Source organism: Tetrahymena thermophila, assembly GCF_000189635.1.
Source record: "Tetrahymena thermophila SB210 genomic scaffold scf_8253992, whole genome shotgun sequence".
Taxonomy (NCBI): domain Eukaryota; phylum Ciliophora; class Oligohymenophorea; order Hymenostomatida; family Tetrahymenidae; genus Tetrahymena; species Tetrahymena thermophila.
In genome coordinates, this window is record NW_002476004.1 from 66,021 (window position 1) to 84,661 (window position 18,641).

At 21.5% G+C, this 18,641-nt stretch overlaps 2 protein-coding genes across 2 annotated transcripts; both read right to left on the reverse strand. All coding sequences in view use genetic code 6, as the record gives it.

Moving 5' to 3' along the window:
* Positions 1 to 1,339: 1,339 nt before the first annotated feature.
* On the reverse strand, positions 1,340 to 2,559 carry TTHERM_01008690 (hypothetical protein; the record flags this gene model as incomplete). Its single annotated transcript, XM_001026702.1, has 3 exons — positions 1,340 to 1,452; positions 1,697 to 1,855; positions 2,535 to 2,559. The coding sequence occupies 3 exons, from the start codon at positions 2,557 to 2,559 to the stop codon at positions 1,340 to 1,342; spliced, it is 297 nt and encodes a 98-aa protein (XP_001026702.1).
* Positions 2,560 to 5,360: 2,801 nt separating this feature from the next.
* TTHERM_01008720 (transmembrane protein, putative) lies at positions 5,361 to 18,427 on the reverse strand (the record flags this gene model as incomplete). The annotated part of the gene is made up of 27 exons (XM_001026705.3): positions 5,361 to 5,830; positions 5,889 to 6,261; positions 6,469 to 7,000; positions 7,052 to 7,142; positions 7,202 to 7,799; positions 7,847 to 9,451; positions 9,553 to 10,581; positions 10,833 to 11,724; positions 11,817 to 12,358; positions 12,460 to 12,758; positions 12,825 to 12,956; positions 13,005 to 13,334; positions 13,783 to 13,967; positions 14,020 to 14,229; positions 14,284 to 14,719; positions 14,781 to 14,976; positions 15,133 to 15,179; positions 15,301 to 15,377; positions 15,717 to 16,002; positions 16,066 to 16,184; positions 16,238 to 16,283; positions 16,343 to 16,659; positions 16,817 to 16,952; positions 17,018 to 17,066; positions 17,125 to 17,326; positions 17,383 to 17,545; positions 17,818 to 18,427. 27 exons carry the CDS (start codon positions 18,425 to 18,427, stop codon positions 5,361 to 5,363), a joined length of 9,972 nt encoding a protein of 3,323 aa, XP_001026705.3.
* Between the last annotated feature and the right edge of the window lie 214 nt (positions 18,428 to 18,641).

An 18,641-nucleotide genomic window follows, 5' to 3' on the forward strand; every position in this document is an offset into this window, starting at 1 on the left:
TTATTAACAATATGAGTTTAAAATACATATATTAGGATAATCATTGGCATTAAAAATGAAGATACATTTATTTGTAGATTGATCAAAGCACCCAAACCAAACATTACATCTTTATTATAAAAATAGAAAATAAAAATATAATTTTTAAATTTGTTATAGATAAGACTAATCAAAAGTATATCAATGATTATATTAGCCTAATCTAATTAAATCCTAGAGAGAATATTTATTTATTTGCTATATTATTCTTTTATCTAAAAAAATTTTGATCAGAATAAATCATACAAAAATAATGATCAGTTCAAATTTAAAAAGTAAATAAAAAATAAATTAAAATTATTAAATACATTCTTAATGTATTTGATATTTTTATTAAAATCAAATAATTTTAAGAATTTAATAAAATAATTTCTTTTCAAAAATTATTTAATTTTTCAATATTTCTATAAATTTGCAATAAATTGAAAACTGTATTGCTATAGTATATTTATCTAAACTAAATTAAAAATGCAAAATTAAATTAAAAGACAAGTGTCTTGAATTGATAATTCTTTTATATAATTTTTGATTACTAACTAAGTAGTCTATTTTCACCTGGTAAATAGTTCATAAGTATTTTATTTATAGAATGATTGCTGTCTTGCTTTATACACTTTTGGTAAAATTAAGTTTTTACTTTGCTATGTGATTTCACACAAGTTATAATGAGTGATTAACTAATTTCTTATTCCTTTATTATACAATCTCCTTCTTGAGTAAAACCCTTTTTTCATAGCAAAAATTATAATTGTTGTTTTAAAAAATAATAATTATATGATTACAGTAATAATTTGTTAAATTGAGGTTTCTATACTTATGCATTTTACTTTGAAATTGTTTATATATCTACAATAAGACTTTTTACATGTCATTTAATAATCAGTTGTGTATTAATAAAAATACACACATTAATTTGATTTAGTTTTTCCCTTTATATAGAAAAAACAAACTTTCAAAAATATTTATAATGAAAAATCAAACTAATTACAAATATGAAAGTAGCTTAGTTATAAGGTTAGCAGGATTATTTTTTCAAATTGTTTTCGTACAAACAATAATTATGATTACACATTACCTTTTAAGAAAAGTAATCAAAAGGAAAAACACATATCCCATCTATTGTAACACCCTTTTTAATGAATTAATATTTCTGTCATAAGAAATTTTCTTTTCTAAACAAAAAGAAATTTACTGCTGCGAACTCTAATAAATTAATACATGAACCTGTTTACTAATTGTAACACTAATTACTTTTTAATTATAAAATGAAAATTTTTTTTTCTATCTTAGGATAATTTTTTCATTACCTGCCATTGCATAATCCAACACCAAAAAGTTTATGACTTTCATCACATAAGTAGTATTATTAAGAATTTTCAAGAGATTTTCCTTTTTTAATAGTTCCTCTTAAGTCTTAACAATAACCAATTTTAATAAAAGATAAGACTAATTTGATAGTAAAAGAAATTAATATTTAATTAGCAAATAATATTGTTTCTATCAAAAATTATACCTTAAATTTAAAATCTATTAGAAAAGTTCTCATTTAAACCTAAACAAATTTAATTCTATTATTAAATAGCTTTGTATTTGTCTTCGTTTAATATTTATATACATTAATTTTTTTGTTTGGTCATACATACAGTATTTTATTTACTGTAACAGAAATCTACTTGGTTGTTAGGTTTTGAATCAAAAATACATAAACCTTATTTCTCTCTACCAATATAAATTTATCCATCTATTTCTTAGCATTTTTACGATTAAATGTCATAACATTAGTCACTAAAATTACAAAATTAGGTAAGAGTAAATCCTATTTAAATTATAATTATTGCGAACTTCATATTAATATTATTATTATTATTTGCCTATGTTTCTTTTCTACTTTGTATTTTTCTTTTTTAAAATTAATTAGAGATTGTAATACTAATCAAAATAAGCTTATCTTTTCAGTTTATGAATAATTCTTTGTTTCTTCTATAAAGAGATAAATAAATTAGATTTCAGATATTAATTTCACATTTGATAAAAACACAAATGAAAATTTGTTAATTATAATACTATGTTATTTTTTAACTAGACAAAGTTAAATTTTTTTTGAAAATCCTAATTTATTCAACTCAAAATCTAAAATTTGCTAATTAAAATTCCTAATTAACTAACAGCACTCATTATTTTAAAAAAATGAAATATTAATACATATTTACAAGTTAATAAAAGGGAATTATTTGTAATAAAATAATTGAAAACATTAATTAATTGATACAAAAGCTATTTTCTTCTACTCATACCTAAATAAATACATTTAAATCTAACCTTTTATAATTGAATTATTAGTTATCTAAATTATGTTTTAAAATGCTAATTTTTAGGATAAAAATAAAATGTAATTTCTTTTAATAAAAATATTTTTGCAAAATTAAAATGAAATAACTATTTATTTAAATAATTTCAATTCTTTTTAAAGATGGTCTCATAATAATTTAATTTACTTAATTGAGATATTATAAAGTTCATTTCAAGTGAAGAAACTTTCTCAAAATATAAGTATAAAATTTGAAAAAAAATATAAAATAAAAAGTTTGAATAATTGAAAAATATTGTTTTAATTATATATCTGTAATTAAATTCTTGATAAAAGATTTTTCTTTGCTGACCAGGATTTTGATTTTATAATCAAAAATTTTAAATTAAATAAAAGCAAATATTTGATTAGACTTGCGTAAGTATTAATTATATCTGCTTTTAATTATCGTTTGTAATTAACACTTTCAGATTTTAATATTATTAGCTTACTGATTTATGTTACTATTATATTAAATGAAGAGAAAAGTTGAATCTTATTTTAACAATTAATTAAAAATATTTACAATTATATTTTAAAAAAATTAGAATCACCACATTTTATTTACAATTATTCTTAGAATCATTTAACAATATATTTTTTTGATATAATTCTTTTGCATTTTTTTTAATTCAATCTCATGAACATAATTAATTTACTAATTACATAGAAATATTTATTTTCCTAATTATTTCTTTTTTCTTATGTTTACTCAACATCAAATTGATAAAGGCATTTTTGTTACCTGAAATGAGTATATAAAAGAAAGTATCATTCCTTTTAATCAATACACTTACATCTTTTTGATTAAATTTTATACAAATTCTTTTTGTTCTAAATTATTATTTTTTTTGATAAAATAAACACTGAAATAATTTTATCAAATCTCTTTCTTTGATTTAATCAGATTATGTTATTTTTTTGAGTTAAATTTTTTAATAAATAACATATTAAATTATAGCAAGATACCATACAAAAATATAGAGGTCGTAATGCCACTTTTTATGAAATATATTTATTTTATATATATTAAAAAATCTTATTTCTATATTTTATAATAGAATAATAATTAATAATTCAAAAAATTAATTTGATAGAAATATTTTTGTTGTATATTATTTAATATTATTAAAATAAAATAAATATAATACATAAAAATTTGAATTTAATTATATAATTACAAATATAAAATATGTAATAATTTAACTAAAGTAATTTTTTTTTTAGATACTTTTTTTAAACATAGTTATGTTATGGTTTTGTAAAATAAATTTCAAAGAAATAACTTTTTTTTATGTTCTAATTTATGTCTTACACCTAGTATCTTTTATGACTATTTTGTAACTAAAACATTTTTATGAAAATAAAAATAGCTAATAGTCTGATTTATGAAATAAATAAATTTCCTAAATCTATTAATATTTATGATATAATACTTGGGGAATTTTAGCCATAATAGAAAACTGTTCCTATGATAAATGATTAAAATAAAAAGAGCTTAAGAATATTTACATAGTATTATTAAAAGTATAATATTTGTTTCTTAAAAAAGCTCTAACATATTGTATAAAGTAAATTATTTGAAACTTATTATTGATAACCTTAAGTCATAGTAAATGTCATAATCAGAATCATCAAACAAAAGCATAATGGATATAATATTTCTGATAAGTTAATTTCTGAGCACCTAATTTTTATTAAAATTTAATTTATTTTATTTAAATTAAAAAATACTTCTAGCATTTTTGATCTATATTCATAAAATACTGTTATCCCCAATTTTTTCCACTGATATCACAATCTTAACAGAAAGCACCAATGTATCCTTATAAAAAAATGTTAGATAAATTAAGAAATACTAATTAATAATGAAGTGATAAATTACCAATTTAACAATAATATTTTAGATCGCTCTCTATTTTTTTTATTTGCTTACTTATGAGACTAGATTTGGATTAAAAAATGAATCTCCTATACAGTTTTTACAGTAAAAAATCTAAGAAGAATGCTGATTAACCCTCCAATAATTATAGGTTAAAAGAATCTGATTTTTGATACACTTTGTATTTGTGTTTGGACATTTAGACAAGTATCTGAATTTGTAAAGCTGTAAGAATCTTAGCAGGGAAAGCAATAATTAAATTATCCATATATATTTTTTTTACCAAACCTACTGGACATTAAACTAAATGATAAGAATTAACTAATAATTTTTATCATATCCAATTATAAAATTAGAACTATTATACTATGGCCTTTAAATCAAATCACTTGTTATTGATAAAGTTATTTATTAGCCCATGACTCCATAAATTTAGAATTGCTTAGTTAAATTATATATACCACTTTATTATTGCAATGTGTACTTGTTTAAATAACCTTAACCATTTTATAGCTTTACATTCAATACTATATTTGATGATAAGTTTACTATTTCTTCATTGAATTCTATTGATAATTTGAACACTATATTTTGCTTAATTAATTTTAATAATATTTAATCTATGTTTTTAGAAATAATTACATTTATGATATGTAGATTAATTTATAAGTATAATTAATTATAAAAGTTGAGACTATGATTAAATAAAATTTTATTTATTAAATAAAATGAGAAAATTGGATGTAAAAAAATAAATTATTATTAAAAAAAAGACTATTATGTAATAGTATAAAGCTAATCCTATAATTAAAATACTACCAACTGTGAAGGTACAGATGGTGATATTTCATTTAATTTTATGATTTTAAGCTAATTTTACTGTTTCTATTTTTTAATTTTTTTATAAAACTATTTTTATTAAATTTTGAAATATTTTTTCTAGCTGATTAAATCCTTTTTTCAAATTTTGAGAATAAAAATGTTTTTTAATATTTTTAATGCAATTAATTTAAATTATTTTATAAATTACGGTTGTTAATTAATATGTTTGTTGGGAATGAATATAAAATATAAAATACAAAATACTCATCATCAGATTATTGTTTAATAAGGGTTATGAGTAAGTTATTATTTATTTTATTAATAATTCTTATTGATATTTTGATAAATATGTTTGCTATGATTTTCATTAAGCTGTTTAAATTTAGGTGATTATATTATTATTCTTAGATTTTTCCATAGATTTAAAATCTTCAGTCTATCAACATAGCCAATTTTATTTAGAAAATATTTTAATTTAGGTAAATTTTAGATCTTTTATGAGATTATAGTAGCAAAGCTGCTAATTTACTCTTTGATAATTATATAAAGTATATTTTTGACTAAAAAACCAACAGAAAATATATTAACTATTATAAGAATACTGAAAGCTGCAGTTTTGCTTGATTATTAATATGATTCTTAGGCTTCAGATAAGAAGGCACATAAGCCTATGCTAATCGAACAAAATATATAAACCAATTATTCTACATAATTTAAAGTTGTATTACAATTTGGTTTGACTATTTTATTTATTAAAAAATAATCAATTAAATTAAAGACAATTAATAATAAATTTACATTATTTTATTGATATTGAATAAACCAGTAGTATAAAGCATAATATTGAAGATTTTAAAGGATTTTATTCATCCAAAAACTAGTTATTTACTATTACAATCAACGATTTCAGAAACATTTTAACTATTTCCCAATAATAAAACTAATCTTTGTATTCAAAGTAGAATATTCCATATATTTTAAGGTTATTTAGTCTATTTAATTTTTCTTTTACACTCCTTAATTTTAATAGTAAAAATAAAGGAATTAAAATCACCCATAGTCCTAACAAAGGGTAAAGAATCATATTTCTATGCTAACTGTATTAGTCATCACAGTCAACAGATGAAAAACTCTTAACAAAGTTTTTTCCGTATAAATTTACACAGCTGGCCTTTAAATATAAGAAAAAAATTTAATTTAATATTTTTTTGTGAATAATTTTTTTTTTTTGTTTATTGTAAAACAAAATAAAACCACCAAATCCAATATCATCCATTTTATTTTACAATTTATATAAACAAATTTAATAATTTTTAGTCAGTTTTAAGAGTAAAAAAAATGATAAATTTCTAATATTAAAAAATAAATAAATACTTACACTTCCCATAATTTATTGAACAACAGAAGGTTAGTTAGCTATAAATATGAAATTAATGCCAGAAAAAATATCAATAAATTTGAATTTTTATTTTAAGATAGCTATCTATGTTATATAAAGTATTATAAAAAGAATAATGTAAGAGAAGATTAGTGCTTGGCCTATTAAAACTTTAACAAACACATAATTCATATCTACGCTTTTGTAAATATCTATGAAGGAGCAATCTAAAGAAAATAGGGCTTGCTTTCCTGAATCTGAAACAGGAGATAAAAAGGTTTGATACTTTTACAACTAATTTTTAATGATATAGCTTACTATCATAAATATTTGCAAATATGAAGTTATGAGCTTAATATAAAAGCTTGTTTGTTGAATATTTCTAGGAATATAAATTTTCATTTAGTAAAGAACTTTAATTTATATAGTCAAAGCAACTTATTTCAGAAAAACATTCACCATATAGACTGTTAAAATCGAATTTAGTATCATAATCAAAACGAATAGCCATAATGAGTTATGACTAGAGCAGCTATTATTATTATAATTAACTTTAGTTTTTAATCATATTAACAAATTTTACTTAACACAGTTAAGTCCACCGTCTTAGGCATATGATTCATTCCAAAATTTTGCATAAATATCACAATCTGAGCACAAAGGGCCTAAGGATCCTAATATTTTTTAATTTAAAATAAAGTGTATCTTGGAATTTATAAAAAGAACTTTTTACCTTTTTAACAATATCTAATATTAATGTCTCTTGTTATCTTCCCACTATTTTAGTATATGTCTATGTCACCTGTGCAACTATTAACTTCAGTGTTACATTAATAAATATCAGGACTAGTTAGGTTTAATCTCCAATACCCATTTTTAAGGAAGATCATTCCTCCATCACATATTCCATAAGATGGACACTTCATACATTTACCACCAGGCTAGTAATTGAAAAGTGGATTATTGCATCTATAACAAAAATCAAAGTTTTAATTTTATATGTGCCAGTATCCTAACTCGCAAGATTAAATGAATTAAACAATTAAATCAACACTATTTTAAGTAGTGTTATATGAAGTTATTTCGCCAGTTTTTTAATCATAAATAGGAGATTTAATTAATTTTGATACGAATGTAAGTTTTACTGTTTATCCAAACTTTCCATTTAATGTTAGTTAATTTAATTCAAAATTACCACTTTGCTAAGTAATTTATGAGCTACTTAAATAAGCATTTTATGTATCATTTAGTATTACTTTTAGAGTCACATTTACAGGAAATATCTTAAAGTACTCATTCTCCTGTGTCATAAATTGTATGCTAAGTTTTTTCTATTAAATAATATTTAGATACTTATTTTAAAATAAACTAAAATTACATCTAATTTTCCACTAGAGTGATAGACGGTGTTGTTATTTAGCTGAACTTGATTTAAAAGAACAACCATGTGATGAGGATACTAAAAAATATTGAATGAAAAAGATTAAGCTATGTTATATATAAACGTGTTTTTAGTATTAAGATTTTAAATTGATTATCCACTTTCTGAGTAAATAGCACCTCCTATTTAAGCAGTATTATATACGAAAAAGCTTTACTCTACTTTTATATTAGTTTTTTAATCAATTCCTTTATAATAGATAGCTCCTCCATTACTCTTATTAGCTTTGTTGCCAACAAATGAACAATTAAAAAAGTATATGCTTGAATTATCGATGTAGACTGCTCCTCCAGATTGTTATGAAAAGTTATTTTCAAATCTGTTAAAAGAAAGCTATTTCATATAGTTTAAATCTGAAAATCCTTACAAAAATCTTGAGTTAAAACTATCAATTTTATAAATATACAATACTCCTTTATCTTCTACTTTATTTTACTCAAATTAGTTATTTATGACCATTAAGTAGTAACTTTTAAGTTAAATCAAACCATATTAGCAGGCCAAACACTAATTGTTCGTAAACTAACTATAAGAAATCTAAATATAATTAGAATATATTTGTAGAAAAGTGTTAGCTATTTAGCTATAGGAATTACTAAAAATGCTATTATAAATATTAACTTGTAAAATATTCAACAATGTAATAAGAGAGACCTAATAGTTAACATTTGAGTATTAATTATTTTAATCTAAAAAGTATTAAACATCCTATGCTTCGATTAATGTCTTTATTCCGAAATTAGTCTACAAAAGAGAGCTGTATTGTTAATTTGCCATTATGAATTGATTATTTTAAAGATAAATTTCAAAGAACCCAATCAAGCATAATTATTAAAAACTTACATTTTCTTTGATTAAATATTTTTTTATCCTTATCACTAAGGGATGTTAAGAAATGCTAACTGGATTATAATTAATCTAAGAATTTTTCAATTAAAATATATTATTTTGCTTTTATTAAAAGCTAAAGTAGAATACTGAGCCAAATTCACTGAAGTTATCAATAAATTAAGTATTATCAATATTTATTAACTTCTTAAAATTTGAGTTTTATAAAAATATTACACCACCTTAATAAAGTGCAACATTCTACATAAATATTGAGGCTTGTATTTCTCCATAAAAGCTGCAAAGTTGAGAGTCTAAGTAAAGAGCACCCCCTTTACTTTATCCATCAAAAGAATTGAAACTTAAATTGCTAATAAAAGCAGTGTTTTAAATACTTAAATAGCCACTAATATCGAATTTAATATAAATTGCTCCTCCCTACTTTGCTATACCACCATAGAAATTAGAATCAGTTATATAAGCACTTTGTGTATAAGATTATATAAATCCTCCAATTACAGTTGTATTTGAGAAATCTATTTTTGAATAATCATTATTGAATTACGAGCTGTTAATTACAAATGATTTAGTATTTAAAACTAAGCAATTATTTTTCTAAACAGAGTAATTATTTAAGAATCTACAGTTTGTTAGTTCAATTTCACCTATCAGGGCTTCTATATATGCACATGTAGCAATTTTAGAGGAAACTTCCTTTTTAATTAAAAATTTAAATTATAAAATTATTTTTAAAACTAAAATAAATAAAATTTGGAGTAAAATTTATGTTAATAAAAAGAAAATTTTTTAAATACATCAGCTTTTATTTAGTAGACCAAAGATGAATCTTAAACAAGCAAATTAGATATTTTAATAGTATCTTATATCTGAGAATTTATTTATATTGGAGCTGTACTAAATTATTATTAAGTTATGTTGACAATACAGTTTATCACTTATATATCTTAAATCTAAAAAGATTTATTCATATTTTTATCATGCGGTTTTTATTTTAAAGTTATAGTTATAAGGGATTTTTGGAAAGATGTATTTTAGATTAAAACACTTTTTAATAATAATTAGTAAAGCAAGCTTTTAATTTCTACAATAGAATAGTTAATAATATTTTAATTAGTTTACTAACTCTTTAATACCTTTATCTTTAAATTATTAACCTATTGAACTTTCAAGAATTATATTTAAGCATAGTCGTTTATTTCAGTGTTTAGTACCACTATATTATCGACATTTGAAAGACTTATAAAGTTACAAGCTTGAAGATTGGTTGAAGGATTACTGATAATTAAATTACTCTTTATACTTGTAAACTAAAGAATAAATTCGTCTATTTTTTGATTGTTATCTGTTAAAAAGATAAATTAATTGCTATAAATGACATTCTAGATGTATTGAATATCTTAAAGATGTAAATAATTTGGAAATTAATTTGTTGTTCTAAGTATATTAAAAAACATATATTATTTTATTGTGTTGTTAGTAACAATAAAAGATTTTGTCTCAAGACAGTTTACCTCAAATAATGATGGATTTTAGTTTATAATTTAGCTTTCTTACTGTAACGTATTATTTCTTATTTAAATATTTGTTAGCATAATACTAATAAATTGATTAAAAGTGAGTATTTTTGAATAGTTTTAAATTTAATTATCACTTAAAATAAGACCAGAAGCTCTAAATGTATTTATAAACTATTGATTAAATATCAGATAGTTAAAAAAAAGACTTTGATTATCAAATAAGCAGGAGTTAATTAAGTTATTTTTAACAGTGATAGATGTATTATTTTGAATTATCTAAATAAAATTTGAAGCATTAAATACGACCTAATAAATTTAAAATAATAATATTTATGTTAGTTAATATGTATTTTTATATGAATTTAAATTTTTTATATTTTATGAATTTAAGAACATTTAAAAGGGGGGTAAAGGAGAATTAATAATAAATAAATGTTCGAATTTTTTTTCTTTAAGATACTTTTGTAACTAATAAATAGTTGTATTAATTAATCTTGAATTTATGCATTCTTTAAAGTATATTTAAAATGTGGGAAATAAAAAATTAAATTATTTACATTAGAGATTTTAATAGAATCTAGCAATATCTGAATACTAGGATTGATTAAATTTTAAGTGTATTAAAGCTAGACAACTTAAGAATTATTAAAGGTAAGATTATCAAATGTAACATTTTATAATACAAGGCTGTTCTACAAATTATTGATAAAGATAGATAATATATTTTGAGGTCCTTGCTATTTTCTTATGAATTTAATGTTGCTTATATATACTTATTTTAAAATAGATGAGAATATCTAAAATCCTATATTAAACTTGTCAAAATCTATAGAATATGAATCAATATTCATATTAGAAATCGTTACATTAGTGAAACCTTGGATTACAGTAGGGCCTATTTGTAGAAAATAGAATTATTTATCTTATACTTATTCATAGGTTATATTTAAATGAAGCACTTCTAAGGATTTGATACTTTATTACAAATTAGATTTCAAAATAAGAGATTTTGTAAGTTTGCATTAGCTAAGCTCTGAAGAAAATACCAATTGCAAATCTAATTATTTTAGAGAAATCTCATTCAAACCAACAAATGCCAAATTAGGATTCTATTCTCCGAGAATTATATTGTCAAAATTACTTATTTCTGAAATCATATTAAGATTTAAAGGACTATCTCTCGTTCCTAGACCAATAGAATCTATATTTAAGCAAGTTACATAAAGCTTAGTAACTTTTTTGAAATAGCAAGATTAATCTCCAATTTTGCATATAGTACACTAAAATCTTTATTTGTCAAATCTTATTTCATATCCCTAAAAATAACTCTAAAATTCTCCTTAGCTTGCTGCTTAAAGTTATGCTATTGTCTTGCATGAATAACACTTAGTTTAATAAATAGAATAAGTGTTTTTAAACTAATTATTCGACTAGTCACAAGTTTCACATCTATTATTTAAAATAAAAGTGAATTTATACATTTAATGAGATAATGAATAAATGAATGATAAACAATATTATTATTATAATGATTTATTTACAAGTAAGGGCAAATTTAGCAAGATTATTGTTCAGCACTAAAAGTACTAATTTACATTTATTAGCTGATATAATTTTTTCCAAAAAAAAAGTTAACCATGAAAATATATATAGATTTAATAGACTCCAAGACAGCTGTTTAATTACAATCAAGGCAAAAGAATTTATTTAATTAAAAGACACAATTATTGCATAGTTATCCACAAGGAGATTTTATGCAAATTTATTAAACAGGATCCAGATAATACCCATCATAGCAAGAGCTACAATATTTTTATGTTTGGAATATACTTTTATAGTTCAACCTAGTTTAAATATTGTAATCTGTATCTCCATAAATGATATCTGCAGTCAAATTATATTTCTGCTAATAAATATCATACGCCATCTCATAGCATGTTGAACATCCTTCCTAACATTAATCACAACCAAGTAATGTTACCATGTAATTTTATTACTAACATTAAACGCATTTAAAATATATTACTTTTTCATTTAAGTCATTATTATAGTATGAGTATTGGCATTTATCACATTAATTTATCTTATTAATTTTTATTTTTAGAACATTTTTTTTATTATTTAAAGAAATTTCAAAATAAAATCAAAATTAAATTAAAATAATAAATTTGAATTTTATTTTACTTAATTTTTGCACGGTAAATCTATATTACAACTTCTATTGTTTTTATCAGATACATCGAGAGCAAATTATTAACATAAACTACATTTAGTGCTAGTAGTATCAAACTTAAGACAAGCACCATTTAGATCTGTATTTTTTTTACATGATTTTTTATTTTTTGAAAGTATATAATAATTGTTGCAAGCCCAGCATACAACTTAACTCCAATTATTATTGAAATTGTAAATTAAATTAATCTTTGAACCATCTTATAGAGCATATAAATTACAAAAAGATATTTTACCATCTTGGCAGGATCCTAATTTAAATATGAAATTTATTTATTTACTTGGGATATTTAATAATAAGTATTTTAACAAATTACCATCTGGTTGAACAGTTTAAGTTACTGATTAGCATCGTGTGCATTTTTTGTAATATTATTAATATTAAAATGAAAAATAATCTAGTTAGACAATATTTTAATATCCAGCATTCAGATAACCATTTTTATTTGCTTTATATTTTTAAATATTATATAAGAAAATATAAATAATAAATTTACCATATTGGCAGGTAGCACAATTATTGCTGCATTATTCACAATTATTTAAGTTATAAGATATGACGTAATTAGTTCCTATACAAATTTAACAAAATGGTTAAAGCAAGTATATGTTTACATACTATCTTTGTTAGACACTCAATTAGTAATAATAAACTTTAATTCCTTAATTGTTCAAATAACCTAACTCGCATTATTTACAATAGCTATTACATTATACACATTAGTTATATAAGTTTAAATAATAGCCTGTCACACACTTTATGCATACTTACTAATAATAGCCTTAAACTTACTAATATTAACAAAATGCACAATACAAAAAAGAACCTAAATTTAAAATATTTAAATAAAATTATTATAAATTTTAATTAATCAAATTTATTTGAAAATATTAATTTTATATCTTTTTAATTCAATTTTAATCAAATTTTTTAAATAAAAAGTCAAATTTGAAAAAAATGTCTTTTTAATCATAGAAAAACAAAAATTTTGTATCTTTTATTTTAATTTTAATCTAGATTACTAACCAGAGTTAAATATGAAATTTATGATATTATGTATATTTTCATTAATAAAGTTATTATTTATTAAATCAAAAATATTTCTGAATTGTGGTCAAAAAAAGGAGAAAAAATGTTAAAAGTAAAAAGGTTAATTATTGAAAATATATTATTATTTTTTTGAACTTAAAATTTAAAATGTAAGTATTTTTATTAAATAAAAATGAATAGAAAAATAATGAAAATTAACCAAAATTGAATTGATAATAAATTACATGAATTCACCTAGCTTAATTAAAATTTCGGGTATTAATAAATATAAGGATTAATAATAGGATTAATTGTGTAGCTGTTGCCAAATGAAGGTTAGTTTTGAATTAAAATCAAACTTTTAGAACTATCAATAGTAAACTTAACAACTACTTGTTAGCAAATTTTAGTAGATATTTATTTATTATTCCTTTTTAAATAAAATAAATTTATGTGAAATTTATAAATTGCTTTTATATTACCAAATATCATTTATTTCAAGACTACAATCAAGACATTTTTAATAAATATTTGTAGTTGCTAAAGGAATTTTTTAAGAATCAGGATATTATGTTATTAATTAAAAATCATAGTCACACTTAACACATTGAACACTTAAATCCTAACTTGTGTAAAGAAAATATCCTTCTATACATTTAGTACAAAAGTTCAAATCTTTGCATGAATAGCATCTTTTTCATAATGAAAAAACAAATATAATTTGATTATATATCAATAATTTTTACCCTATTGGACATTTTTATTTATTAGTTTACTTACAAATGGCTCCTTAGCATTAGTCCTCTGGAACATAAATTAGATTTAATGAGAATATTGTGCTTGTACTCTAAACATTGCTTGTATCTCTTTACTAAAATGATAAACATCTATTGTCGCCCAGATTAAAAAAGTTTATAGGACATCTTCTGCATTAAAATTTTAAGTTTGCTTAGTTTTGCAAGATGCAGATATTTTAGCTGTCAGCACATAATAAATTAGAATCACTACTAAAAATATTCATATCAATAATTTAGCAAGGCGTATCTGGTCTTATTTACTAAATGCATTCGTTTGCTTTCATTTTCATATCTAAAAATGCTATACATTTTCCATTTTATTTATCTAAACAATGCTATTAAGGGCAAACATTACAAATTCCTGATGTTTTATCTTCACATCTCCCTTTATATTTATTTAAAAATCCATAAAATATATATTTAAAGATAAGTTTATTTTAAAATACCTAATGAATCCTAGCAGTAATTATCTATAGGCACACAAGTTGAGGACTTAAGACAATATTAATAGTTGCATTAGCTACAATTATATATACTTGATGAGCATTTTCCATTTAAAGTACATTTGTTGAATTAATTAGGATCTACATATTAACATTAATTGTTTGTCCCCAAGCAAGCCATCCCTTCAAAGCATTTCACCTAAAAATTAAAAAATAAGCAATAATAATAAGAATTTTATTTTTTTAAGATATTAATAATTCAATAAATAAATTTATTTATTTAGACTTGTTAAGTAAAGTAAATAATTTTATCTAAAAGGAAATATTAAATTTATCTATTTTAATTTATTTTTACAGCGACAGGAGTATATGCAGGCAAGCAATTCTGTTAAGCATCTATCCCTATATTTGACAAAAATAAAAGTTTAAATTGAGGTAATATTAATAAATAAATAAATAAATAAATAAATAAATAAATAAATAAATAAATAAATAGAAGATTCTTTTTAAAAGTTTGTTTTACCTAGAGCATTTTTCTTTATATCATAATCTAGTTTTATGCATGAGTACGTTTTATAAAAAGGAGTAGAGATGCAATACCTTTTAAATTAAATTTTTTATTTATCAATTAATTTCATAAAAAATAAATAAATATTTATAAGCACCAAATATAAGGGAGAAAAAAGAAAAATTAAAATAGTAAATAAATAGAAAACAAATAAACTTAATAAATAAAATAGGGCCAACTTCCATTAAAAATGATAAAACTAAAATAAGTACAAAAACAAAAGAAAAAACAGATTTAGTAAACTTAAATCATCATTTTCTTTTATAACAAGAAGAATATCATTATCCTAGATATTGTCAAAATAAACAAATAATTCGAGAAGAAAAAATTAATTTAATTAAATAAAAAGAAATCGTTATGTTGTTAATTACCCATCAATACATTAAGAAATGAGTTAGCTTGTATTTTAGTTATCTGACAAACAACTAGAGGTATACAACTCTCTGCCAACGTTCTAAGAATCTAAAGGTAAGCATTAATCATCTTACAAGCAAAAATCTATTTTGCAAAATATTGCATATTTTTTTATTTCAACACAATCATATGAATTTGCATCTCTGCCTACAAGAACTGTATCGGTATAACTAGAATCAATTAATGAAACACATTTGTCCCCATTAAGACAAGTGTAAGGACCAGCACAGGAAATCGAATTTGCTATATTATTTTATTATTGATTAATCTTAATATAAATAACTAAGACTAAAAAATTATTTTTACGTTAGTTTACAGGTTAGCAAGTATCATCATTTTTATTTTTAGCAGCTTAATTTTATAGAGGTGGGTTTTATAGATCTGGAGGAAAAATGAATTTCAAAGCTACACAGGACTATTAACTACTAATTATTTATATAGAATTAATAATATTTTAATTTAGCAAAATTCAATCTACCCTTAAGTTAGTATGCAATAGTTATTTCCATAACACCTCATAATATCTTTATTTATTAATAATATTGTTTACATATCACAAAATTAATAAGATTAAATCTTTTACTTTTAGAAGTTTGTTCATTTTCAAGCAAACATCTTTCAGTTATAGATTCTATACCAATATAAGGACCATATGTACCTTGGCTGTTAATAATTGTATCGCCATAAAAAACACAAAAATCTGATGGTGGTAAAGAAGAAGTTGTAAGGAGACATAATCCTGTTGCACATATTTCTATATTTTACCCATTGTCATTGTTTTGAGATAAGCATTTCATAGTTATTTTTTCTCTAGCTATTCTATCTGGAAATTGAGGATCAGAGGTTAATTCTACGCATGTAAAATTAGTTTGCTCTATGCAGAATTTTTTTTTTTTACATCTATTTTGATTTATAAATTTCATATTAAAATAAATTTTGAATTTATTTATGTGAAAATGATATTATTTTATACTACAAAATTATTTTCCTCTTTTTTTGTAAATTTATTTACTAGTTTGGTTAAATAATAAAAGAAATAAAAATAATTCAAAATTACTTGACAGCTGTGCTTTAGCCTAATTATAGACATAATCCATCTTTATCAATTCCTATGTATGTATCATCAAAAGGAATGCATTTAAATTTATTTCCTACTTTGATTATGCAGCTTTAATCTGAGCACAATTAAATATCTTGATAAAATTATAAAGAATTAGATATACTCATCTCAAAATTATGAATGATTTTAATTAATTACTGTCATATACTTAATTTTACTAAACACAATCACCATTAGGCAATATTCCCTAAATAAGCAAATAAATAAATATTAACAAAATATTTCATGCTAATTAATAATTTTACTATTGCGTTTATGGAGAAATCAAGTATTTAGGTGCAAAATTTTTTCTACTAATCAAAACATATTGAATTTGTAGTAAAAGGGTGGTCTTATTAGCACTCAATTGCAACTGTAGTATTTAATTTGGCACAACTACCATCTGTTAGTCTTGATGGCTGACTAATTGATAGACTAGTACATACATTATTATTAAGAATGCAATGTCTAATAAATATTTTATTAAATATTAATTTCTGATATGCTAATTTCATAAATTATACCCAGGTTGACATATTGAAATTCCGCTAGTAGAAGTTTAGTCAGCATATAAGCATGAATATTTAGATGAATCTATAGCTACAAAATTGTTTTGTTATGTTAAATCTATCACTTTATTTTATGTATCTTAACAATAAGGGAGTTTCAATTGATATATTTGCTGTCCTTTTTATTTAAAAATATAAATTAATTAAGTTGTCATGGATCCATAACATTTTCATATTTAGATAGTTATCTAACAAAAATAAATTATCCAAATAGAATTTATTTAATTAATTTTTTTATAATTTGTCTTCAAATTTATAAATTTATGGAATATTTGCATCAAATTCTACTGTTTTTTCTATTAAGAAAATTATTTTTTTTAAGCTATTAAAATAGACTTTCATTAAATATTTTTTAAAAATATATAAAATCTCATTAAAAAAGAGAAATACCTATTGCTACTATAGTATTTAATTATGCACAAATGTATTAGCTTTATTAAGTATTGCTATTCGTTATCAAACCTATATATTAACTACTAGGATTAGACTATTCTGCACTATAATCAACACATGAATTAAATAACTATGTTATGCATATGTTATTTGAAATCATACATTGCACATTATTGCCTATTTAGTTCACCATCAAACATTTATTATCATTACTTTTACCTACATAATTAGATATGCTAAATTAATTACAGATTAAATTTGTGTCAAGACATTAATTTTAGCTCAAGGTCGTACATTATTTAGAACTTGAATCTATGCATTAAGAAGAGGATGGAGTTGAGCATATTTTAGAACTAGGATCTATGCATTACTATGAAGTTGGTACACTGCATAATTTAGAAGATTAGATAATGCATTGATTTGATTGTGGAAAAGAGCAATTCATTGAAGAATCAATACATTAAGAAAGTGATGGAGTCACGCAGTTATTAGAACTAATGCACTGTGGAATCGAGCAAGGAGGAGGAGGAGGAGGCGGTGAACTTTGTTAAAAAGAAGCCTAAAATGCTAATGCTAAAAAATAAAAAAGTATATGTATTGGATTCATATTCAAATAAAGCTTAGCTTGTTATCTAAAAACTTTAAAACTTATGTTTTCTACTTTACTATTTAATTGTAAAATAATAAATCGTCATTAAAAAAATTTTAATTTAAAAACAATCATCATTTTTTAGATGAATCTAAAGAATAATAAATCTTTTATGCTTTCTAAAATTGTAAACTAAAAAAATGATAGTTCTTTTATTACCAAAAGTGAACAT